This window comes from Gymnoscopelus braueri (genome assembly GCF_963280865.1).
Source record: "Gymnoscopelus braueri genome assembly, chromosome: 12".
Taxonomy (NCBI): Eukaryota; Metazoa; Chordata; class Actinopteri; order Myctophiformes; family Myctophidae; genus Gymnoscopelus; species Gymnoscopelus braueri.
The window spans coordinates 51108229-51134170 of NC_137614.1; the positions used below are offsets into that span (position 1 = coordinate 51108229).

The 25942-nt window shown below is 41.4% G+C and overlaps 1 protein-coding gene across 6 annotated transcripts in view; it reads left to right on the forward strand.

The window, feature by feature from the left end:
* otud5a (OTU deubiquitinase 5a) overlaps positions 1 to 23947 on the forward strand; it is a 45183-nt gene extending 21236 nt beyond the window's left edge. Inside the window, exons 3-11 of one of the 6 annotated variants that reach the window (XR_013934178.1) lie at positions 5287 to 5351; positions 5906 to 6062; positions 9270 to 9442; positions 9793 to 9978; positions 10889 to 10948; positions 12494 to 12719; positions 15871 to 15945; positions 20138 to 21038; positions 21087 to 23947. Coding sequence is in view for 5 of the 6 variants with exons in the window: in XM_080444610.1 (XP_080300736.1) it covers positions 5287 to 5351; positions 5906 to 6062; positions 9270 to 9442; positions 9793 to 9978; positions 10889 to 10948; positions 12494 to 12719; positions 15871 to 15945; positions 20138 to 20283 (1088 nt within the window). In the remaining variant the exon portion in view is untranslated. Of the gene's footprint in view, positions 1 to 5286; positions 5352 to 5905; positions 6063 to 9269; positions 9443 to 9792; positions 9979 to 10888; positions 10949 to 12493; positions 12720 to 15870; positions 15946 to 20137 lie in introns of all 6 variants that reach the window. The other 5 variants (XM_080444610.1, XM_080444612.1, XM_080444611.1 and 2 more) reach the window with 5 other exon arrangements.
* Positions 23948 to 25942: the final 1995 nt, after the last annotated feature.

The window sequence follows — 25942 nt, forward strand, 5'->3', positions numbered from 1 at the left end:
AAGCAACGATTTTAGTTAAAAATGTTCGCTTTAAAAATATATATATTCAAAGATTTACACATTTTCATGATTTTTCAAAAATAGCAGATCTACAAGCTCGTAGCGCGGCACTCGGTGCCGCGCTATGAGCTTGTATATCTGCTATTTTTGAATAGCCCAAAGTGTAAAATAATGCTTTTTTGCTCAAATCAAAAAATGACACAGTTCCAGGTCTTAATGGGTTAAGTCAACCTGTTTATCCCCCACCAAGTGCCCCACACTTGCCCCCCTTCAGGATTTTTTTGCTACGCACTATAGGTCTGGTTCTGTTTGTTTGTGTGATGAAATGACACAAACTAAATGGTACGTTATACAGCGTTCTATATCTATAAGACCATATGGGCTGGAAACCTTTGGTGCAAGACACTAATATAATAAGTCAAATGGAAAAAAAAACTAAAAACAATGACTACTACTACCACCAGTACTACTACGACTGTCAATACTGTGTGTCTCGTCTGATGAACTGATAAAAAGGCAGAGCGAGCCACTTCACGTGCACATACCATGGTCATGTACAGTATATAGATAGATAGATAGATGGGTGTGTGTGTGTGTGTGTGTGTGTGTGGTGCGCTGATAAACGTCTACAGAAGAAGTGGACGTCATGTCGCCTCACGTGCACACGTGAGGCGACGCTCACCAGTCCCTTGTCTGTGTAGCTGCTCTCACTCTGAATGTGAGATGTTTACGTTCTGTCTATACTTTTACTTTTACTCCAATACATCTCAGAGGCAAATATTGTACTTTTACTCCACTACAATTATTTGAAAACTTTAGTTACTAGTTACTTTTCAGATATAAATTATTACATTATAAAACATACATTAACTACTTTAACCCTATTTTATACATAGGCTATTTGAAAATAGCCGATCTACAAGCTCGCATCGCAACGCGTTGTGAGCTTGTAGATCTGCTATTTTCAAATATTTTACAACTTTTACTTTTGGTACTTTAAGTACATTCTGATACCAATACTTTTGTACTTTTACTCAAGTACATTTTGAATTCTGGACTTTTGCTTGTAACGGAGTACTTCTACATTGCAGTGTTGATACTTTCACTTAAGTAAAACATTTGAGTACTTTTTCCACCACCGCGTATACACGGAGCGTTGCCCTGTAGGTGGCGCAGCCATTGCTGCGGTGTCAGACTCGGTCAGCTGCTGCTGCGCGGTCTCAGTCAGCTGCTGTCACTGACTGCTCACGTTACTCTTTACCTGCTTTTGACTAACTTTTACTAACACTAACTTTACAAAGATGTACAGAAAATGGGGACGAACCTGTGTAGTTTATGGCTGCTCCAACAGCCAAGCAGGTAAAGAGTAACGTGAACAGCCGGGCAGAACCGTAGCAGCAGCTGACCGAGTCCGACACCGCAGCAATGGCGGCGCCACCTACAGGGCAACGCTCCGTGGATTCGTGTATAGGTGAACTTTTTCAAAGGTTTTCAAAAATAGCCAGTCTAAGGATTTAAGAAGTGGAGTGATATGCTCCACTTTCTATTATTAGTGAAGAGCAGCAGCGTTCTGAATCAACTGCAGTCATCTGATTGCTTTTTAGGGAGACATGAAAATCCACCGTTACAGTAAGTCAAGTCTATAAAGACCTATATGATAGTCTTAAAGACCTAGAGACTAACTGACCTAGCCATCTGCATGTGGACGTACGGGACATTAATATCATGTTAAATATGTCACCAATAAACAGGGCATATAGTAGATATGAATGAATGTACACCAACATTAAAATGTGTTAATATGTAACATACAATGTAGGCATATAGACATAGGAAGGAATGTAGTTAGATATAGTATGAATGAACAATATTACTATCACCAGTAATATGTGTGTTTTTGCCTCTGGGGGGCACCACCACCACCTTCTTTTTTTTATGTAGAAACAGGACCTTGGTTTGGCAGAATCTGTCTTGATTATTTGTGCAACGCGGTCACAGTGGTGTGAGCTTGTGGATCGGCTATTTTCACTATTTTATGTTCTTTAAATGATAGAAAAGGAACAGTTTTGCACATACGTGGTTTCCAACCGACAACGATATCAGGAATCAGTACTATGGTCCATGAATCACTTTGATTCTGAAGGAGAGTATTTGCATAATTGAGATGACACACACACACACACACACACACACACACACACACACACACACACACACACACACACACACACACACACACACACACACGCTTTCCAGGGTAAATTTCATGTCATGGTTGATCACACTGTTGTCAGCAGGTGTAGGAGGTAACAGTCACCGTGGGATTGTCCCTACTGTGTGTGTGTGACAGAGTGTTACGGGCGGAAATTTGAGCTCAGGTGTTTTCTGTTGGGTTTTTCTTCCCATCACACACACACACACACACACACACACACACACACACACACACACACACACACACACACACACACACACACTCATATAGTGAGCGTGAACACACTCATATAGTGAGCGTGAACACACTCATATAGTGAACATAAACAGTGTAAATGTCATTTGCTGGTGGTGATGACTCAGACAGACGATCAGGGAATCGAACTAGCAGCCCTTATGGAACTAGCCTGAGTTAAACTCGTCTTACTCTGGTGGTGTCCCTAGACGACATAGTGCATTACTTTGATGTACACACACACACACACACACACACACACACACACACACACACACACACACACACACACACACACACACACGCGGCAGACGCATGTCGCATGTCTGCCGTGTGTGTGTGTGTGTGTGTGTGTGTAATACTGAGAATGAGGAAAGAGGAAGTTTTCAGAGAGGTTCTGAGAATCACCACAGATATCATGTGACTTACTGGAAGTCTAAACGGCCCTCATTTGCATACCACTGTGTGTGTGTGTGTGTGCGCGCGCGCGTGTGTGCGTGCGTGCGTATATATAATATATACATACACCCACCCACACACACACACATATATATATAGTGTGTGTGTAGGTTTATTTAGCTGATGGTGTGAAGTGTTATCCTGGGGTGACCCGATAGCCCAACGGTTAGGGCACAGCAGTGGTGGGAAAAGTACTCGGATATTTTACTTAAGTAAAAGTATCAATACTGCAATATAGAAAGACAATGTTACAAGTAAAAGTCTGGAATTAAAAGTTTACTTGAGTAAAAGTACAAAAGTATTGGCATCAAAATGTACTTAAAGTACCAAAAGTAAAAGTACTAAAATGTTTGAAAATAGCAGATCTATAAGCTCGGCTATTTTCAAATAGCCGAGCTTATAGATCTGCTATTTTCAAATAGCCTAGGTATAAAATAGGGCTGAAGTGGTTAATGTATGTTTTATAATGAATAATTTATATCTGAAAAGTAACTAGTAACTAAAGTTTTCAAATAATATTAGTGGAGTAAAAGTACAATATTTGTCTCTGAGATGTAGTGGAGTAGAAGTAGAAGTCTTGAAAATGGGAAATGCTCCAGTAAAGTAAAAGTACCTCAAACTTGTACCTAAGTACAGTACTTGAGTAAATGTACTTTACACCACGGGGGCACAGGCTGTACTGTACCACACGGGCATGAAGATGCCGCCTTAAGCGAGTTCAGCCTGTCCCTGTGTCCCCGGTTCCACTGAGGTGACGGCCCGCCCTGGACTGACTGCTGTGTGTTTCAGTGAACTCACTGAACTGTCTTCTCTCTGAGTCCTGTCTCTCTGTCACTGTCGTTATCTGTATCAGCATATAGCAGAAATGCTGAAAATATAATTTCACAAGTTTTCGGGGCCATGATGACCACGGAATGCATACTTTGAGATGCCAGCGTTTTTTTTCTGCCATGCAATCCTATGGTAAAGACACGCTGGAGCCAATCGTCTTGGCAGCGTCGTCGTGCCCAAGTTACGTTTCAGCGGTCTTTGACGTCCAGCGTCTTTTCTGTCTTTCTTTTTCCTTTTATTTATTCATGGAAGCCCATTGAGAGCAAAAATGAAAAAAATGAAGGGTCTTGGTGCTCAGAAGTTCAAAAAGGTGTAGCGAAGGTGCTCTATGGTGGGGGACTGAAAACTTGCAACAAAGGAAAAAAAGTTAAAAAGCCTTTGACGTGGCTAGTCAATGATAGAAGTATTTAAAAACTGGGAGCAAGCTCTCTTTTTCAAGGACGCCCTGATTACAGCATGAAAACAAGTACAGTTATAAAATACAATACACATAACGAACAACAATAACACACATTTGAACCACATGAAAACAAATCACAGATGCAAATAAATATAGGGTTACATGAAACGGGTGCTGTCACTATGTAGTGTGTCCTCAAGAAGCACCCTGAATGTCTCTTATGGAGACCCAATCCAACCAGTTTCAGAGAGTCCTGAAGTTTCTTCCATTTGTATGAAGCATAATGAATGAAAGCATGTCTTTCCTTGTTCACTGTTCATACGTGGACTGATAGATCTAATGCAGTGGCTTTTCAACCTTTTTCATATCAAGGTCCATTATTTATTCTGCGTTTGAGCCATGGACCACCATTTGAGGAGATTTTTGCCTCTTAGAGCCAAAACTTGGATACGATTTTGTCCACAATTCCATCCATGCTGTATTGATGTTGGTACCATAGGAGAGACAACAGGCAAATGTTGATCAAAATAACAATTCTTTAATCAAGTTAATCAAGTAATCAAAGCGCCGCCCTGTCGCTCAAAACACTTTCTGTGGACACGGCCCCTTGTGCTGTTTTTTTTGTTTGTCTATTGAACATTTTCTGAACCCATTTAAGACCTGGAACGCATCTGTGTCATTTTTTTATTTGAGCTAAAAAGCGTTATTTTACACTTTGGTTATTCAAAAATAGCAGATCTACAAGCTCATAGCGCGGCACCGAGTGCCACGCTATGAGCTTGTAGATCTGCTATTTTAGAAAAATCAGGAAAATGTGCAAAATCTTTGAATATATATTATTTTAAAGCAAACATTTTTTAACTCAAATCTTTGCTTCTGGGGGGTCCCTGGAACAACATATTTTGAGATGGGGGTCCGCGGCCAAATACATATAATTTTGGGTGGTCCTTGACATGAAAAAGTTGAACCACTGATATAGCACGTTATTGATATAATATGTTTTTCAGAATAATGTTGGGATTCAGAAGACACTTGTAAAATCGGCTTCAGGTCTTAATGGGTTAAAAGCTTAGATGTAATATATCACATAACATGAATATGAACCTGTCATTTATCCCTCTGTCTGTCTGTCTGTCTGTCTCTGCAGCTGATCAGGTGTATGGCGATCAGGACATGCATGAAGTTGTGAGGAAGCACTGTATGGATTATCTGGTGAGTCACATTAGAACAATATTAATAATCATATACGCATATTTAACACAGCTGTCTGTCTGGCCAACTGACACACGTGAAACCCAGAGCCCACACTGCTCCTGGTGTGTGTGTGTGTGTGTGTGTGTGTGTGTGTGTGTGTGTGTGTGTGTGTGTGTGTGTGTGTGTGTGTGTGTGTGTGTGTGTGTGTGTGTGTGTGTGTGTGTGTGTGTGTGTGTGTGTGTGTGTGTGTGTGTGTGTGTGTGTGTGTGTGTGTGTGTGTGTGTGTGTGTGTGTGTGTGTGTGGTCCTTATGTTATTGGTTCTCAAAGTGGGGTCCCCAGCTAAATGATAGATAGTTAGGAACCAAATGGACCCTTATGGGTCCGTAACTCTGAGAGTACACTCTCAGAGTTAGAATTAACATTGATTTTACAATATAAATTGGGGTCCCATAGAAATGCCATTAAATGGGGGTCTGTAGCCTAAATGCATGTCAAACTTGGGGGTCCAGTAAAACGGTTGTAAATCACAGCTAGAGCCGTAAAAAAAAACTCTTCTCTTCTGGGGGTCCAGATGAAGAACGCAGATTATTTCTCCAACTACGTGACGGAGGACTTCACCACCTACATCAACCGCAAGAGGAAAAACAACTGCCATGGCAACCACATCGAGATGCAGGCCATGGCAGAGATGTACAACAGACCGGTAGAGGTCTACCAGTACACTACAGGTCTGTGTACACACACACACACACACACACACACACACACACACACACACACACACACACACACACCCCAGAGGCCTGGTTGTTCAGGTACGATTCCAGGCTATCCCAGCATATGTGTCGATGAAATGAAATTTGTCCCTGAGCAAGACTCTTAACCCCTAATTGCTCACAGGCCCTCATTGGAAACAAGCCCGCAAGGACTTTCATGAACGTCCTGTTAAAAGGAATTATCCTTATCCACACACATACACACATGCACACACATATACACATATACACACAAACACACACACACACACACACACACACACACACACACACACACACATAGGCCTGTGAGAATTATTACATAATCGCTTAATTGCAATTATTTGAGATGATTTGATCGCAATTATTTTGCATAATCATCATAAAAATTTTGAAAAATATTCTTACATTTTCAAACCTTTTCCAAAAATAGCAGAAATAGCTACAAGCTTACAATTTAGGCTTATGGATCAGCTATTTCAGCTATTTTTGTGTGAAAGTATACAATTATTAAAAATGTCTTTGTGTATTTAACCCTTTAAGACCTGAAGACGGTTCTACAAATGTCTCTTTTAAATCCCAACAGTTTTCTGAAAATCGTATGTTTCTATATCAGTGGTGCTCAAACTTTTTCATGTCAAGGACCCCCAAAATTATCTGTATTTGGCCGCCGATCCCCATCTCAAAATATGTTGTTCCAGGGACCCCCTGAAGCAAAGATTTGAGTAAAAAATGTTCGCTTTAAAAAAATATAAATATATTAATTTGCACACATTTTCTGGATTTTTCAAAAATAGCAGATCTACAAGCTCGTAGCACGGCACTCGGTGCCGCGCTATGAGCTTGTATATCTGCTATTTTTGAATAGCCAAAGTGTAAATAATTTTTTTTTAGTTGAAAAAAATGTTCAGAACCCAAGATATCATGATTTGAAAATGTTCTGCTCCATTCACTTCTTGTTTAACTTCTTACTGGAAAAGGCTGTATCTCGGCTCCTAAGCACTTTTTTTTTTACAATGAATTTTGGCTTTGGCACTCTGAGCCAAACTGCCAGAAATAAGTCAGGCACTGAATGAGTTAATGGGTTAAGTTATTTTGTCATGTCTGCCCTGTGCCATGTTCCTGATCAGCGCCTCCTAAAAGCAGACGCTCTGCAGAGACGCTTTTGGGTCACTGGGTTCACTGGGTATTTTTGCCACGTATTGAGAGCTTGTAGATCGGCTATTTTCAGTTCTTTCTTTTAGATTGGAGTATTGCGGTGAATGGGGAACATAGAGCAGAACATAGAACAGAACATAGAACAGAACATAGAACAGAACATAGGGATGACCACCAAGTGGTCAAAGTAGCAATATGTTTCAGAAGCATCTTCCATAAAGCCCTAATGGTCTGGGATATTTCATAAAAGCAAAGATTTAAAGCCTCAGTCTGTGATCTTCTTCACCTGGTTGGCAGCATGTAGAACAGCAGGAACGATATTTACTAAAACGTTTTCCTTTTACATATTGTGTTAATTGTTTAGGAAACGGCGCTTGTGTGGGGGTTTGACCAATCACATAAGACTTGGCCTTACGCATTATTTCAGTCGTGAGATGTTATTTTAGCTTTAATCCATGAGTACCGGCACATGAACACAATTAAATCGTTCTTCGCAATTTATTTGTGTGACTATTAATCGTCAACTTAAGTATTTTAATTGTGACAGCCCTACATACACACACACACACACGATCAGGGAATCGAACTAGCAACCTGAGTTAAACTCGGTGTTCTGGCGGTGTCCCTAGACGACATTACTTTGATGTAACACACACACACACACACACACACACACACACACACACACACACACACACACACACACACACACACACACACACACAGGTCAGTTCCTCTCAAGAGTACGTTCTTGCGTAACCCTCAGTTCTTTCTGAATGAGGATATCACTGAGCTGTCTGTCTGCCTGTCTGTCTGCCTGTTCGTGACAGAGAGAGAGGAAGTCTAAAATGCCACACTTCACTTCTAAGCTGGTTAACACACTACCTCAAAAGACACATAGGCACCGCCTTCTCTCTTCAGTAAACCCAATGAACCGCGTGACCCAAAAATGTCTGCAGATCTTGGCGCCCTTTTTCTGGCAGAACGGAAAAGCTTTTTTACAGTTGAAAATAGTATTAACCCATTGATACCTGGAACGCATCTGTGTCACTTTAGATTTCTTTGGCTATTCAAAAATAGCAGATATACAAGCTCATAGCGCGGCACCGAGTGCCGCGCTACGAGCTTGTAGATCTGCTATTTTTGAAAAATCGTGAAAAAATATTTTTCAGATTTTTTTCAAAAAACTGTTAGGATTTAGAAAACATTTTTAAGAATCGCCTCAGGTCTTAATGGGTTAACTCAAATAACCTGCTCACCATCTACACTTACACAACTTAGGACAAAGGCTCTACGTCCTACCGGTGGGGCCTCCTCCTCACTGGCAGGAGAACGGCAGTGACAACACACAGAACACGAGTGTGAGGAGGAGATCATTGTCACAAGGACTAAATTGGGGGGAAAAAAACCAAACACGTAACTCATTAAGACCGGAAACGCATCTGTGTCATTAAAAAAAATCTTTGGCTTTTCAAAAATAGTAGATCTGCTATTTTTTTTTAAATGTATGCAAATCTTTGAATATATATTCTACAAATGTCTTTTTGAAAAAACGTCGTTTCTATATCAGTGGTGCTCCAACTTTTCCATGTCAAGGACCCCCAAAATGATATGTATTTGGCCGCGGACCCCCATCTCAAAATATGTTGTTCCAGGGACCCCCAGAAGCACAGATCGGAGTTAAAAATGTTCACTTTAAAACATACACACATATATATATATATATTAAAAGATTTGCAAAAATGTTCAAGATAAAAAAAGAAATAATGCAGATCTACAAGCTAGTGCCGCGCTATGAGCTTGTAGATTTGCTATTTTTGAATAGCCAAAGAAATCTTAAAATGACACAGATGCGTTCCCGCTCTTAAAGGGTTAATTCAGGTTTGCTCAGGACCAATCACAGCTCAGTACTAATGGCATGACAAATCCAACGTGTGTTCGTTTAATAACCAACAAATGCCCTGATGTGTGTGTCTGTGATGATCAACTCTGTCTCATCCACCACCTATCCCCCCCGATTAGATGGTATGACTCTTCCTGTTCCAGAACCAATCAACACGTTCCACGGCATCCATCAGAACAACGACGAGCCAATCAGAGTGAGCTACCACCGCAACATTCACTACAACTCTGTGGTCAATCCCAACAAGGCGACCATTGGAGTGGGACTGGGTCTGCCTGCCTTCAAACCTGGGGTGCGCGCACGCACGCACGCACGCACACACACACACACACACACACACACACACACACACACACACGCGCAAGAATTTGCCATTGTAAAAAAAAATTGAGCTTGTAGATCTGCTATTTTCAAAAGATTTGTATACATTTTGAAATGGGACATTCCGCATAATGAGTACTTTTACTTTTGGTACTTGAAATACATTTTGATGCCAATACTTCTGTACTTTCACTGAAGTGAATTTTGAATACTGGACTTTTACTCGTAACAGTAGTATTTCTACATGATGGTATCGAGACTTTTACTTGAGTAAAAAACATTGAGTACTTTTTCTCCGCCACTGTGTGTGTGCACCAACAGTACGCAGACACGTCTCTGATGAAGTCGGCCATCAAGACGTCGGAGGAGTCGTGGATCGAACAACAGATGCTGGAGGACAAGAAGCGAGCGACGGACTGGGAGGCCACTAATGAAGCCATAGAGGAACAAGTAGCCAGAGAGTCCTATCTACAATGGCTGCAAGACCAGGAGAAACAAGCTAGACAGGTTGGTGCTGCTGCTGCTCAGCCATGTGGGAAGGAATGCCTCTCTCCCACTGACTGTCTATGCCGGCAATGTTAATCATTCACCCCAGCAGCAGTGTTACTGATGTATTCCAGCGGAAACGCATCATAATTGAGCTGATCTCCAGTAAACAAGCTGTCTAGCCCAGTGGTTCTCAACCTTTTCAGGCCGTGACCCCCCAAAATAATCACATTTGAATTGGGGACCCCCCAAAATAATCATATTTGAACTGGGGACCCCCCAAAATAATCATATTTGAACTGGGGACCCCCCAAAATAATCATATTTGAACTGGCCTGGGGACCCCCCAAAATAATCATATTTGAACTTGGGACCCCCCCCAAATAATCATATTTGAACTTGGGACCCCCCCAAAATAATCATATTTGAACTGGGGACCCCCCAAAATAATCATATTTGAACTGAGGACCCCCCATCCTGACAAGCACTTGGAATGTATGAGTTGAGGCGTTACATTTAGTTTGACTTGGTTCCACAGATAAATATTGTAAAAATAGCTGATCTACAAGCTTGTAGATCGGCTATTTTCACAATTATTGCATCTTTCTTATATTATTTGACAATTTGGCCAATCTTTGTTTTTATTGTATAGTTTGTTGATTATTTTTGATGCAGCAATGGTCTTTTCCTTGTCTTCTTCTTTTTTTTTTGGTACTAAAATGGTCTTAAAAGTCCTTAAATTGTCACTTCACTGTCATCTGGGGACCCCCTCAAAATCATGTGGGGACCCCCCTGGAGGGGGGGGGGGGTTCCTGACACACAGGTTGAGAACCACTGCCTTACAGAACCAAGTCTTTAGGAGGGTCTCATGACCGGTGTCCAAAGCAGTGGGAGTAGGTTTGTTTAGCGGCTGTTCTCCTTCTTTTTCTAGCAGATGCCTTTCAGTCCCCCAGACGAGGCGCTCGGGTGGCACAGTGGTAAAGTCAGAGAGGTATAATATAACTAGAGGGCGGATTGCCCCGCCCCCCAGCTATCATTTCAATGAATGTGCTCAGTGGCGTTTTGAAGCACCCGGACGTAAGAATAGGAACCAATATGGAACCAATATGAACCAATGGAATCGCTCCATGCGTCGTGACGCGTCGTGAGCATGCGCACAAAACGGGAGACGCACGCGCAGTAGCATTTTAAGTGCATTCTCAGATTTGACCACCAGGGCTTGGCCGCTTCAATGAATGTTCTACCGTAGTTCTGGGGTCTTGGGTAAAGTATCTGCCCGCCACCTCTTGGGGAGTCTGGGTGTTCGAGTCCGCTGCGGTGCATCCGTTTTTGTCGAGCGTCTATACCAGTGGTTTTCAACCCTTTTCATATCAACGTCCATTATTTATTCGGCAAATTGAGCCACTTTACCACCGTTTGATGAGATTTAAGCCCCTCAGAACCAAGACTTAGAATATGTTGTTGTCGTTGGTACGATTTTGTCCACAATTCCATCCATGCTGTATTGATGTTGTTGGTTCCATAGGAGAGATAACAGGCAAACGCTGATCAAAATAACAATTATTTAATTAAGTCATGCAGATGTTTAACAATAATTTAACTCTTGAGAGTGTAAAATTAAACATTTAGTTTCATTTTACACTCTCAGGAGTTAAAGATCTACAGTATAAGGGTCCATTTGGTTACCAACTCTCCTTCATTTAGCTGGGGACCACCTGGAACCCCACCCAAGGACCACTGGTTGAAAACCACTGGTCTATATGAACACAGTTGGCCGGGGAGGAGGGAGGGTCATATTTGTCACTGCACGTTCTCCTACGGGCTTGGGGGCGGAGCCTGTCAGCAGGAGTGTTGGGCGGGAGGAGTAGGTCCTCCTGGTGGAGGCTCCTCCCTGGCAGCGGAGTCAGTAGGATACAACAGCAGTGACAACACACACATGTTTGTGGGGAGGAAATAATTGGGGAGAAGAATACAAAATATTACATGTTATTAACACATTCCATGCCAGAGTTTAATATCATAATGTACTCACCAGTGCCAGTGATTTATTGTTGTTTTTTCGTTTTTTTTTCACGTCGCCGCAGACCTCGCTAAATCCGTTAAAATCGCGCGTTCAACTGTTTGTAAACACACAGGGTAGCTGTGTGAGACGCCCAGCGAAGACCGTTTCGATCTGCGATCCGCCATCTTGAAGCTACAGCGGTTTATGCTAAACGGCGATCAGCGATGAGAAAAACAACAACCGAGAAAATGGAGATTTAGTTTCCGCTTTGAGAACGAAAATCTCCCGATATGGATAATTCCGTTTCCGGTGGTGCTACAATGAAATGTGTCGTGGCGAACGAGGCCTACAATGAAATGTGAACCTGTGAGTAAAAAAAAAAAAAGAAAGACCTCTTCACGTAGATTTACGCGACTGGCACGCTGCGCAATTATTTAGGTTCGCATAGATTGACGCGATTGGCACTCAATGTGTTAAATAGTGTGTGTGTGTGTGCGTGTGTGTGTGTGTGTGTGTGTGTGTGTGCGAGCGCAGCCCCGTAAGGCCACCGCCACCTGTAGCTCGGCAACAGCCTCAGCAGCAGCCTCCAGCGGATTGGATGACTGGAGCGCCCGGTCGCCAAGGCAACCCCTCCCTGTCGTCCCTGACCCCTCCCACTCCCACTCCGACATGGCCACCACCCCAGCAACCAATAACAAGCCTCCGTCGCCCGCAGGCGCCGCCCACGTCCTGAACAAACCCCCCTCCCCCTGCAACCCAGGTAAACGCGCGCACACACACACACACACACACACACACCAACACTCGTAACAAAAAAACACACACACACACACGCACACACACTTAACCACTTAAACCCCAGCATCCGTATTCTGGAAATCTTGGCAGAAAATAGCAGATCTACAAGCTGATCAGCATTTTTAAGTGAAGATATTAGTAGGAGTGAAAACAGAAAAGACTCTTGTATAGAGCCCAGAGGGACTCCGCTCAGAGTATGGGGTTTAACTGGTTAAAGGGGAAATGACCGGTCGTTAGGCAAACATTTAGGCATTTCATGGACAGATAACACAGAAGACATGGAGGACTTTTCTCCCCAAAGTAGATCTATTGTTGCTGTTGGGTCTCCATACTTTAACTTTATGTGTTTTATTTGGTAAATGAATGCCCTACGTGATCATACTAGAGCGTGATGATGACTTTCTCCATTGACAAGAAATTGATAATTTAAAACATGCTCCTCATTGACTTACATTGATTGTATGGTGAAGAGGCTCTGGAGGAGCTCTTTTAAACACAAACAAAGCTGATTGTGTGACATTGTAGAACATCACCAAACCCACTACTGTTTCTTTTCTGTATTAAAATGTCAACTTCCTGTTGATTTTGCTATTTTTATTTGGAAGAAAACCCGGACTGGATACGGATCTTCAAATAGTAAAATCAACAGGAAGTTGACATTTTTATAAATTATGTATTGTATATATATTTATTTTTGTTTGTTTACGGGCTTAAAAGAGCTCCTCCAGAGTGGTTTTGCCGTATAATGTAAGTCAATGAGGAGCATATTATGAATGATCAATTTCTAGTCAATAGAGAAATCATTTTTGATTTCTCGTCCACCTTTGGAGTTACATCATGGCAAGGTAACTACATACTCCAAACCTCCACCAAAGTGGTCTTACCTGCCAGACTTATTTCTGGCTGTGTTTGCCCACTGCCAGCGATTTAGTGTAACTTCACTTCACTTTTATTTTTATTTTTATGATCGCAAGTGCAATCGTTTCTAAACACACAGGCGAGTCGTGCACGCCGCTCAAACAACAAGCATTCCGATCGTGGCGGAGTCTCTCCTCCAGTCCAGTGTGAAAACACCATGTATCGCTATGTGAACGGAAAACTCACTTACTTTTTCCACCTCGCTAAATCCCTTATGATCGCGTGTTCAACTGTTTGTAGACACACAGGGTAGTTGTGTGAGTGGCCCAGAGAAGACATTTTCAATCGGCGACATTCCATTTTGCAGTAGTAGCAGTTTCAAAACAGCGTCGCTAAACAGCATTCCACGGCCGAGAAAAGACCGTTTTAGGGCGGGATCTAAACAGGAAGCGGACGGAAACGGAAATCTTCGATTTGACGTATTTCCGTATCCGGGTGTGCTACAATGAAATGATGAAAGAGATGAAGGAACGTGAGATCTTGTTTAAAAAATATATTTTTCAAAATTATGTTTTTTACGTCCTAGGCAGAATTGGTAATTGGAAATAATTACGTTTTTTACGTCCTAGGCAGGGAATGAGTTAACACATTGGCTGCCAAAGACGCATATCTGCGTTCTATTTAATTTATCGCCTGGCTGCCAAAGACGCAGATCTGCGTTCTATTTTAAAAAAAAAGAAAAAAAAAAAAAAGTTTTTTTTTTTTTTTCGTTTTTTTCTTATTTTTAGACCCAAAGACCAAGGAGATATGATATATCAAAGATTTAAACTCCTATCCACTTCATTGTTAACTTAAAACTTAAAAAATCTGTATCTCGGCTCCTGAGAACTTTTTTTTTCAATGAAAAATCTCTGGCAGTCTACAGCAAAAAATCTGAAATAATTCTGGCAGGAAATGAGTTAATAGAGCTCCTCCAGAGTGGTTTTGCCGTATAATGTAAGTCAATGAGGAGCATATTTTGAATGATCAATTTCTAGTCAATATAGAAATCATTTTTGATTTCTCGTCCACCTTTGGAGTTACATCATGGCAAGGTAACTACATAATCCAAACCTCTACCAAAGTGGTCTTGCCCTTTAATCTAGCCCGCGCAGGCAGCAGGAATGACTCCACAAGCTGAAGCCGAAGCGGTTGAGGATGCTGAAGCTCCCATTACTGAGCTTTCAGTTTCCTTATATCCCCTATCCCTACCAGGCAGACAGAATTAAAGCTATTCTTACCTACCACTCACAAGGTGTTTTCTGTATGAGCATCCTGCATCCATCATCACACGTCATGTTAATAGTCTCTATTTAAATCACAGACCTTTAGACACAAGGGTCATTGGCTGTTTGTTGTGACATGTCCAGATATCATGGTTGTCATCATGTTTCATTCTTCTTAATATAGCATTTCAAGCAAGACAGTTATGAAGCGATCTCCTAGTCCATCTGTCTACTAAACATTATGCCTATTTACTCAAATACAGACAAAGTGTATAATACAGGGGGGTCTTCAACGTTTTCAGGCCAAGGACCCCCTAGCTGAGAGAGAGATGAAGCAGGGACCCCCTCTATATTGTATCAAATTATGTTTCAGTTTTTGCCAAAAATAGCAAAGAGTGGCAAAGAACTTTTTTTTGGCTAAAGTTCTCCTCAGAAAAGGGACGCTAGGGTTCAAGTGGTTAAAGTAAAAAAGAAAATCATGTCACACAAAGATTTGACGGACCCCCTGTAGTAACTCTGAGGACCCCCTAGGGGTCCCGGACCCCCTGTTGAAGACCCCTGTCCTAGTCTGTGTCCATCTGCCTACTAAATATTATGCGTATTCACTCCAATACAGACAAAGTGTATAGTATGAATCTGGCATATCACCGTATAGTATAGAAATTCCATAAACACCATTAAACACACTTGCAGAGGATTTTGATTGCTATTTTTATTAACAATTTTCATTTTGGTGCGGTGTGTTCTTCCTTTGGTGTTGGATCTTTGGGGGCACAGACAATTCCTCAATGCAGGAAAAAAACTGAATATTATTGTTTAGGAAGAGAATTGCTCATGTTGCATGATGTGACACGATAGCAGCCGTATTGTTTGAGCCAGCATTTTGAAATGGAGCTTGCTACATAGATGCCGCACACAGTTTCAGGAAGTGCTTTATTTGTTAAGTTTATAAAAGTGAATTTATTGAGCTTGTTTTGCCTGTCTTGCTAGGTCCCAGTAATCAGAGTAATCGTCATCATTTGGAGTACAGAGCTATCATGCAGGAAATGTCCCCGACAGCATTTGGTAAGACACCCCACACACACACACACACACACACACACACACACACACACACACACACACACACACACACACACACACACACACACCCTAGGGATGGGGACAGGTACACGTTTAACTGTGGACACAAAAATAAATCACCATACGGCTCTAGAGGTAGAGCGGGCCGCTTGGGGAATCGTAAGGTTGCCGGTTTGATCCCCGGCTCCCCCTTGGGTTAGTGGCAAAGGGTCCTTGAGCAAGACACCGAACCACTAATTGCTCCTGATAAGCAGGTTGTTGGTGCCTTGCATGGTTTCCTCTGTCGTCAGTGTGTGAAGTTGTGTGTGAATGTAATGCTGCACATTGTAAAGCACTTTGAAGTCATTCAGATGAACGGGTCTCACGGTACAGTTATGCAAAGGACAAGCATAATTAATGCAATTAACGCATACAGAGGTTCCTGTCATTTATAGATGGATTATATATAAAATTGTGACTCAAACACTAATGTGTTGCCCTAGCAGTGGTGGGAAAAGTACTCAAATGTTTTACTTAAGTAAAAGTATCAATGCTGCAATGTAGAAGTACTCTGTTACAAGTACAAGTCCGGAATTCAAAATTTACTTGAGTAAAAGTACCAAAAGTAAAAGTACTAAAATGTTTGAAAATGGCAGATTTACAAGCTTTGCGACGCGTTGGTAGCCTGTAAATCGGTTATTTTCAAATAGCCTAGGTATAAAATATGGCTGAAGTGGTTAATGTATGTTTTATTATATAATCTGCAAAGTAACAAGTAAATACAGTTTTCAAATAATTTGAGCGGAGTAAAAGTACAATATTTGCCTTGAGGTGTAGTGGAGTAGAAGTAAAAGTACTGATAATTGGGAATACTCCAGTAAAGTCAAAGTACCTCAACATTGTACTTAAGTACAGTACTTGAGTAAATGTACTTAGTTACTTTCCACCACTGCATATATGGGCAGAAAGTGGACACACTGCCTTCTGGGATCTCCTTATATGGGCGTCCATATACGTATATATACCGTGACACACAGGCAGACGGAGGTTCCTGGAATGCTATGGTTAACATGCAGAGTACCGCGAAGGCGCCAACACTCGCTAGCATAAGACAAATGCCCTTAAAAACCCTAGGTATACACACAGGTAGTATCTGATGGTGTGCACGTGTGGTTGTGCATGTGCATGTGTGTGTGTGGTTGTTTGTTTTCAGAAAAAATGAGGAAACCACAGCATCAACTAACAGGAAACGCTGAAATGCGTGCGCGTGTGTGTGTGTGTGTGTGTGTGTGTGTGTTTAAGGATCAGATACGATGACATTTTTGTTTTGACTTTTTTTAACCCATCGAGACAGTAAAGGGAAAGCATCTGTGTCATTTTAAGATTTCTTTGGCTATTTAAAAATAGCCAAGCTAAAAAAAATAGCTGCTATTTTTTTTTTAAGAAATCGTGAAAATGTGTGCAAATCTTTCAATACATAAATTTTTTACTCAAATCTTTGCTTCTGGGGCTCCCTGCTGGAACCAAATATTTTCAGATGGGGTCCGCGGCCAAAACATAATTTTGGGGGGTCCTTGACATGAATGACACTTTGAGCACCACTGGTATTATAGCAAAAAACTATTTAGAAGACATTTGTAGAATCCCCAGAAGCAATAAGATTTGAGTTACAAATGATCGATTTAAAAAAATGTATATATATATTCAAAGATTTTCACGAATTTTCATGATTTTTGAATGGGCAAAGAAATCAAAAAATGACACCGATGCGTTACCGGTCTTAATGGGTTAATATCTATCACCAAATCCTTTTGATAACTGAATCATCTAAATCCTGAGACCCATAGTTTGTCCGTGTAAAAAAACAAGATGTTTTATTATACATGTCTTTAAAGCGACCATTTTTAACACAAATCTTCGCTTCTGGGGTCCCTGGCACAAAATATCTTCAGATAGTGGTCCACGGGCCAAATTCATATCATTTTTGGGGTCCTTGACATGAAAGAGTTTGAGAACCACTGGTTTAACATACCTGCCAACAAACATCACTTCAGTGTCAAGTCTTTATTCTCACCTAATATGATACTGATTATGATACAGTGGGTAGCGAGGGGCGCATGCTAGACTCACTGTCTAGTTGGTTGCACTTAGGTCTAAATATACAAGACATTTCTGACATCAAAAAATTTAATAGCGGAAATGGGTGATCTACAAACCTACAATGTGTCACAAAGTGACACTTTGTAGATCAGCTAGAAGTTTTTTTTTATATTTGAAAATGTATGAACATTTTTCAACATGGAAACGACTGACGATTATTCAAAATAATTGCGATTTTCTCAAACAATATTGTGATTAGACGATTATGTATTGGTAAATGGTAAATGGTGCATTTATATAGCACTTTAATCCAAAGCTCTTTACATAGATTGTGCATTACATTCACCCATTCATTCACACACCCATGGCAGAGGAAACCATGCAAGGCAGTTGCACTGGTTCGTCAAACTTTAGTTTTTCATATAGGAGCACCAGCCTATACTGTATATGATGTGACATCTTCCATAAGCGCCTCACACACCATACCACAGTCCTCACATCACCCCACTTTCCTTTCTTATGACTTAGGCTGTCTCTCTCTCTCGCTTTCTCTCTCTCTCTCTCAATCTCTTTCAGTCTCTCTCTCTCTTTCTCTCTTCATCTCTTCTCTCACTCTGTTCATCCAAACGTGTGTTCTAGCCCGTAAACACTTGGCGTAGCCCTGACAACCATGCAAGTCTTATGCAAGGGTTAAAATGTCATTTAGATAGCATGTTATTTAAGACAGATGCCAGTTTCATTTGTTGACCTGGAATCCTATAGTTTCTATAGTTTGGATGTACACATTATTATCTTTTGATAGTATATTGTTTAGACTGATGCCAGGTTCTAGGGTTTATCTGTGATTCTACTTTCCATTTGATGTATGTGTTTACCAGTGGTGGAAAGTAACTAAGTACATTTACTTAAGTACTGTACTTAAGTACAACTTTGAGGTATTTGCTCTTTACTTGAGTATTTCCAATTTCCAATACTTTTACTTCACCACTTCTAGGATCCAAATATTGTTCTTTTACTCCACATTATTTAAAACATTAGTTACTATTTACTTTGTAGATTTTGATTTTGATTACAAAACATACAGTAAACACTTGTATAACCCTATATGCTTTTCGGCCATTTGAAAATAGCCGATCTACAAACTTGTGAAATGGGACTGCATAATTATTCTGCATAATGAGGACTTTATACTTTTGGTACTTTAAGTACATTTTGATACCAATACTTTTGTACTTTTACTCAAGTACATTTTGAATTCCGGACTTTTACTTGTAACAGAGTAGTTCTACATTGCAGTATTGATACTTTACTTAAAGTTGTACAATGCAAAATCACAAATAACGATTTTTAGCAACCTCTGCTGGTCACTACCGTCACTGCATACAATTTCCCTAGTCCTCGATTACCCAGAATTCCATTCGTTTTCACCGGAAGCCGGAAGCGTTTCAAAAAGCGATCTTTTAATTGTTTTATACTATCTACGGATCGTTTCTCTTAGCCAGTGGAGCATTAGTTACCATGAGCTGTGCTTTCTTTTTCTGTTCTTTTTCGATCTCCCAATCCTACATTATCTTAAAATCAGCGTGAGGTTCCTTTTTGTTAATAGCGCGGTAGTTCCTGGCCAAACAGGAAACCGTTGCGGTAGTTCCTGAGGACGTCGGCCACGATGTCATGACGTTGGCCAGGAACGTCATTTTCCCGGGAAAGTCCCCCCGTACACGTTCAATAGAAAATATATAAATAAAAGGCTTCCGGGGGTGAAATTCACGGAGTGGGTGTTGTGAAACTTTTGCCACTCGCAAAAGATATACAATTTAACTTTAGTTTTGTTGAAAACGTTACCTAGTATTACTTTAAGTAAAAAAAAATTGTAATTTTTCCACCACTGTCTGCTTACCTTGCTTAGTTAATATAAGTTGCTCTGGATAAAGAGCGTCTGCTGAATTGTAAATTGTTCTCACTTCTCTGTCTGTCTGTCTGTCTGTCTGTCTGTCTGTCTGTCTGTCTGTGTGTCTGTCTGTGTGTCTGTCTGTCTGTCTGTCTGTCTGTCTGTCTGTCTGTCTGTCTGTCTGTCTGTCTGTCTGTGTTCCCGTAGGTCTGACGGACTGGGAGGACGATGAGATCCTGGCGTCCGTCCTGGCCGTGTCCCAGCAGGAATACCTGGACAGTATGAAGCACCAGAGCAGACAGGACAGAGAGAGGGACAGGCAGGAGAGAGAGTCGTCCCCAGAGAACAGTTGATAACAAAAAAAAACACACACACACAAAAACCTACAGCGACCCTCTCCCACCCCTCCCTCCACCGCTGACCCCCTCGCTCCCCAAACCCCCCCCACCCCCCTCCCCCGCCCCCCCCAGGCGGAGGTCGACCAGGGAAGACAAATTAAAAGATTTAAAAACATGAACGACCTTCTCTCACACACACACACACACACACACACACACACACACACCATAATCTGTCCTTCCATCTTCACTCGCTTCTTCTCCTCCTTTCCTCCTTTCCTTCCGTCGCTCCCTTTTCTACCTCCTGGCTTTTCCTTGGTCTCCCTCCCCCCATCCAATCGCAGTCCGGCATTAACGCCCCTCCCCTTTCTCCTTCTCATTTTGATCCAATCAGAATTGAGCTTGTCCTGATTATAAAACGCTGATGATCGGCAAAAAAGATGATTTCTCCCCGACAACAACAACAACATGTCTGTAAATCCTCTGCATTCTAAACACGGTGGTTCTCAAAGTGGGGTTCCGGGGGGACCCCCAGGGGGTCCTTGAGCTGGGTTCCCGGTGGTTCCCCAGCTTGTTGGATGGTGTCAAAAGCAAATGGACCGTTTCCAGGTCTGTCACTGTGGGCGTCGCGTCGGTGGCCTAATGCATATAGCTGACTCGGGGGTCCTTGAAAATGAAACGTTTGAGAACCACGGGGTTAAGAGACAGCGTTGGTAACATGGGTAACAGACAGCTTTGGTAACAGACAGCTTTGGTAACAGACAGCTTTGGTAACAGACAGCTTTGGTAACAGACAGCTTTGGTAACAGACAGCCTAGGTAACTGACCGCTTAGGTAAAATCGGTAACAGACAACAGCTTCAGTAACTGACAGCTTCTGTAAGGCGCCATGTCCAGAGAACGCATCTGTGTGTCATTTTTAGATTTCGTTGGGCTATTCAAAAATAGCAGATCTACAAGCTCATAGCGCGGCACCGAGTGCCGTGCTATGAGCTTGTAGATCTGCTATTTTTGAAAAATCGTGAAAAATGTTGTGCAAATCTTTGAATATATATATATTTAAAGCGAGCATTTCTAGCTAAAATGTTATTGCTTCTGGGGATTCTACAAATGTCTTCTAAATCAGTTTAAAACAGTTTTCTGAAACACTTGTGTTGCTATAATATTAATGTCAGTGTCAAGGAGCCCCACAACGATATGTATTTGGCTGCGGACCCCCATCTAAAAAAAAAGATTTGAGTAAAAACAATTGCTTTATAGATATATATTCAAAGATTTGCAAAAAAAAAACACGATTTAAAAAAAAATAGCAGATCTACAAGCTCATAGCGCGGCACTCGGTGCCGCGCTATGAGCTTGTATATCTGCTATTTTTTAATAGCCAAAAGTATAAAATATGGATAAAGTGGTTACACAGATGCGTCCCCCGGTCTTAAAGGGTTAAGAATGCATTTTTAGCTGAGGAGTGCCATGGATATCATAGTGGACATCATGTCCATTGAACATTGTTCAAGCTGATCAACTATTGCTGAGCTCAAATGTCCTGATGATCCATGTTGTTAGAACAAGTAGCTTAGCTGAAACAAACTAAACAAGGTCTTGCCTTGTGATAACGATTCAACGTCGGGTTGTACATTACCGAGTTGTCACATACAATCAGGAGGTTGAAATGACCGAGGCTCTTTTCCCAAAAATGGAACCGTTTCCAGCTTGAAGCACTCCCAACAGGGCGCTGCGCAAAAAAAAAAAAACACCTGCCGTCGGGCGAACCAGTGCGAACCAGTGCGTCTTTATCATAGAAATGCATGGCAGAACTAGCGCTGCCAACTTAAAAAGGCCTTCTCAGTGGACACAAACCCTCACGGACAGCATCAGTGACTGAACGCTTCACCAGCCAAACGATTTGTGGTGGTGCATGGTTTTCGACGTGAAGACCAGGCCTGTCGGTGACATTTTAAGAGTCATGGATTCTTTTGTTGACCCAAACGTTTAAGAAAAGAACCGTCTTCGTTTGAGTAATGAGTTTGAATAACACTTATTGTTTTCACTGAAGACCGGCAGGAACATTATTGCTCAATTCTCTACTCTTGTCGTAGGACGTTGTTAGCGCGCCAAAAAAAAACGGCACATCTTCAAGCTCACTAGGCTCAAAAGTTTTTTTTTAAAATAGCACTTCTGTACAAAAACATTTTATACAGCACTACAAGCTCATAACACGTCAAAGTGTACATGGGGGAAAAAAGAAACCATGAAATGGCAGATCTACAAGCTCACAATGTATTGCGAGCTCGTAGAGCGGCTGTTTTCCAATTATAGCCAAAGTATAAAATAGGACTTAACCCATGAAGACCTGGAACGCATCTGTGTCACTTAAGATTTCTTTGGCTATTCAAAAAATAGCAGATATACAAGCTCATAGCGCGGCACTCGTGAGCTTGTAGATCTGCTATTTTTGAAAAATCTTGAAAACTTTTTCAAAAAACTGTTGTTGTGAACAAGTCTATTTCTAGCTGGTATGTGAGATAGCAACACACACACACACACACACACACGCACACGCACACGCACACGCACACACGCACACACGCATTGTGAGTGACATCGGTTACCGTCTAGAGCTGCTCTGTATCCCTGCTGATAAACATTGAGTTCACAGTAAATTCGAGTTAAAAAAACGGCTCATTTGATCCCAAAATCAGCAATGGGGGGGAGGGGCGATTTTACCCCCCACTCTTTATAATTCCACTCTTCCTCAGCACCATCACCACCGCCGCCGCCATCATCTTCATCATCAGACTTATTTAGCTGCATGTTAAACTGACCACAGCTGATGTCATTAAAAAAAATACAAAGGATATGAAAAAAAAAGAAAATCTAGATTAAAAAAAAATGTCATCCTGTCCTCTTATTAATGACTGACTGTTGTTATTATTATTATTAATAATATAAGTTTGTTTTATTTTATTTTCTTGTTTGGGATGAAAATACCTTTTTTTTTTTCTTGGAATAAAAAGAGGAAAATGTTTCTGAAAAAAAAGGTTTTCAATGTTTTTTTTTCTTTGATCTTTTTTTTTGTAATCACAGACATAAAACATGTGTTTGAATGTCTGCTACAAGTTGGACAGACAGACAGACAGACAGATAGAGACAGACAGACAGACAGGGTATGTACTCTAGGTAGTTTGTAAAACAATCTTTATTTTCTTTGTATTGTGACTTTTATCTCAACTGGAAATGTGTGTGTGTGAGAGTGTGTGTGTGTGTGTGTGTGTGAGAGAGAGAGAGAGAGAGAGAGAGATACACAGGACGGGGATATTTTGGGGGGCTGTCCCCTGACGTCTCTCTCTTCATCTTTTATTCTTCCGCTCTCTATAAACTTTCTATTTATGATCTATATTTATCTGTAAACGTGGACAAACAATAACCAACCTACTCTCATCATCACAACCTTCATAACCATGTTTGTTACTGGACGTTTATTTCCAATGTGAATTATTATAACACTTTTGATTATAACAGATTTTACTGGTGGTTTTCCTTGGTGATAAATGGTCCTCTGTTATTAACATGATATTATAAATCATTGATGTAAATATTGACACATTCTTTGCTAGCTTTTGTTGCTTTCAGGTACATGATATTATTGTATAAAATGAAAATGATTTCATCTGCCTGTAGATGAGTCGCTCTTACTTTTTGCCACTTTGAGAAGTGTTTCACGTTTGAGTCACCATTTACTGTAAAAGTGTGTGTGTGTGTGTGTGTCTGTCATTTTCATAGATTTCTAGAGCAATTGTTGGTTAAAATGTCAGTGTGGGTTAAAATGGCAGCAACAAAAAAAAGAAATAAGAAAACAAGGTATTATATTAGTATTTTTGATATATAAATGATATATATATATAAAAACACAAGGATATAAAGACGAACCTGTATGCGTGTGTGAGTGCATGTGTGTTAATTTAACTCTTAGAGCAGGGGTCTTCAACAGGGGGTGCGGGACCCCTAGGGGGTCCTCAGAGTTACTACAGGGGGGTCCGCCAAATCTTTGTGTGATATGATATTTTCTTTTTACATTAACCACTTGAACCCTAGCATCCCTATTCTGAGGAGAACTTTAGCCAAAAATAGCCGATCGAGGTGTTTGGTGTAGAGCAGGGGTCTTCAACCTTTTCAGGCCAGGGACCCCCAAACTGATGGGGAGATGGAGCAGGGACCCCCTACCTCGTAGGGTAGGGGGGGCTACCACATATATTGTATATTTATGTATACAATTGTGTTATATATTGCCTGCTCCTATACGCACCTGCCCCAGTAGGTGTGCAAAATAAGAATTCTCTACAAAATGTGTATTAAACATACCATGTTATTGTGCATTGTGCCTCCATTTATCTGTTTGCTATGGATTCATGTTATGTTTAAAGACAATTTGACATTTTGGTGGAAAGAAATATTATTTATTTTTTTCCAAACAAAAATATTGTTTAATCAAACAACAATTTCGCGGACCCCCCTGCAGTACCTCCGCGGACCCCTAGGGGTCGCGGACCCCCTGTTGAAGACCTCTGGTGTAGAGGGAAAAAAGAGCAGACCAAGTAAACAAAAAAAGTTGAATCTGAAACACAATTTTATACAATATAGAGGGGGTCCCTGCTTCATCTCTCTCTCAGCTAGGGGGTCCTTGGCCTGAAAAGGTTGAAGACCCCTGTCTTAGAGAGAGAATAGAAATGTCCTTATCTGTGTGTGTGCGTGCGTGCGTGCGTGCGCGGGAAGAGCCGTTGGACCGTTGTATTTACCAGAATAATGTGTTTCATTTCTCATCATCATCATGGCCCCGCCCCCTCAGTGGCCCCGCCCCCTCAGTGGCCCCTCAGTGGCTCAGCGCACTTCCTTCCTTTCCTGGAAGACACGCTCACTCACACACACACACACCCGCTCACACGCACACTCCGCGCACACATACGCGCACGCACCACCAGTCCCGCAGCCGCAGCGGCTCTGCTCCAGACAGTGTTGCCAGATTCTGTGAGAGAAATAAGCTACCAGGTTTATGAAAACAACACATGAGCACATAAGGTCTGTTTGAAAATGGCAGATCTACGACGCGTTGTGAGCTTGTAGATCTGCTATTTTCACATATTTGTTGGGGGGGAGAAAGTGACAAAAGTGGAATATTTTTGAAACATTTTAACACAAATAAATGTACGGGAGTCCCTGACTCACAAGATATTTTCAGATGGAGGTCCGTGGACAAATACATATTAATTTGGGGGTCCACTAGCTTAAACAACATTAGGAAACGAGCCCAAAGTAAGCAACTAGAAACAAGCCCCAAAACCCCGCAACTACCAGTATTTACAAGCAACTTTACAGGAAAAAAAATAAAGCCAAAGTCGCTTATAATAAGCCGACATGGCAACACCGCCCTGCTCCTCATTGGCTGACGCCCTTTCAAAACAACCGCACATGCGCCGGCGCTGATTGGACCGCGTTCGCTGTTTTGGGGCGCGCCGATTGGCTGGGTTGAGTGGGGGTGGGCGTGGCCGGAGAGTAAAAACAAAACACAACAAGTAGTAATCATCAAACGGACAAAAAGATCAACGACTAACAAGCAGCTACACTTTAACATAAATACACTTTAACATAAATACACTTTAACATAAATACAATATTAGGTT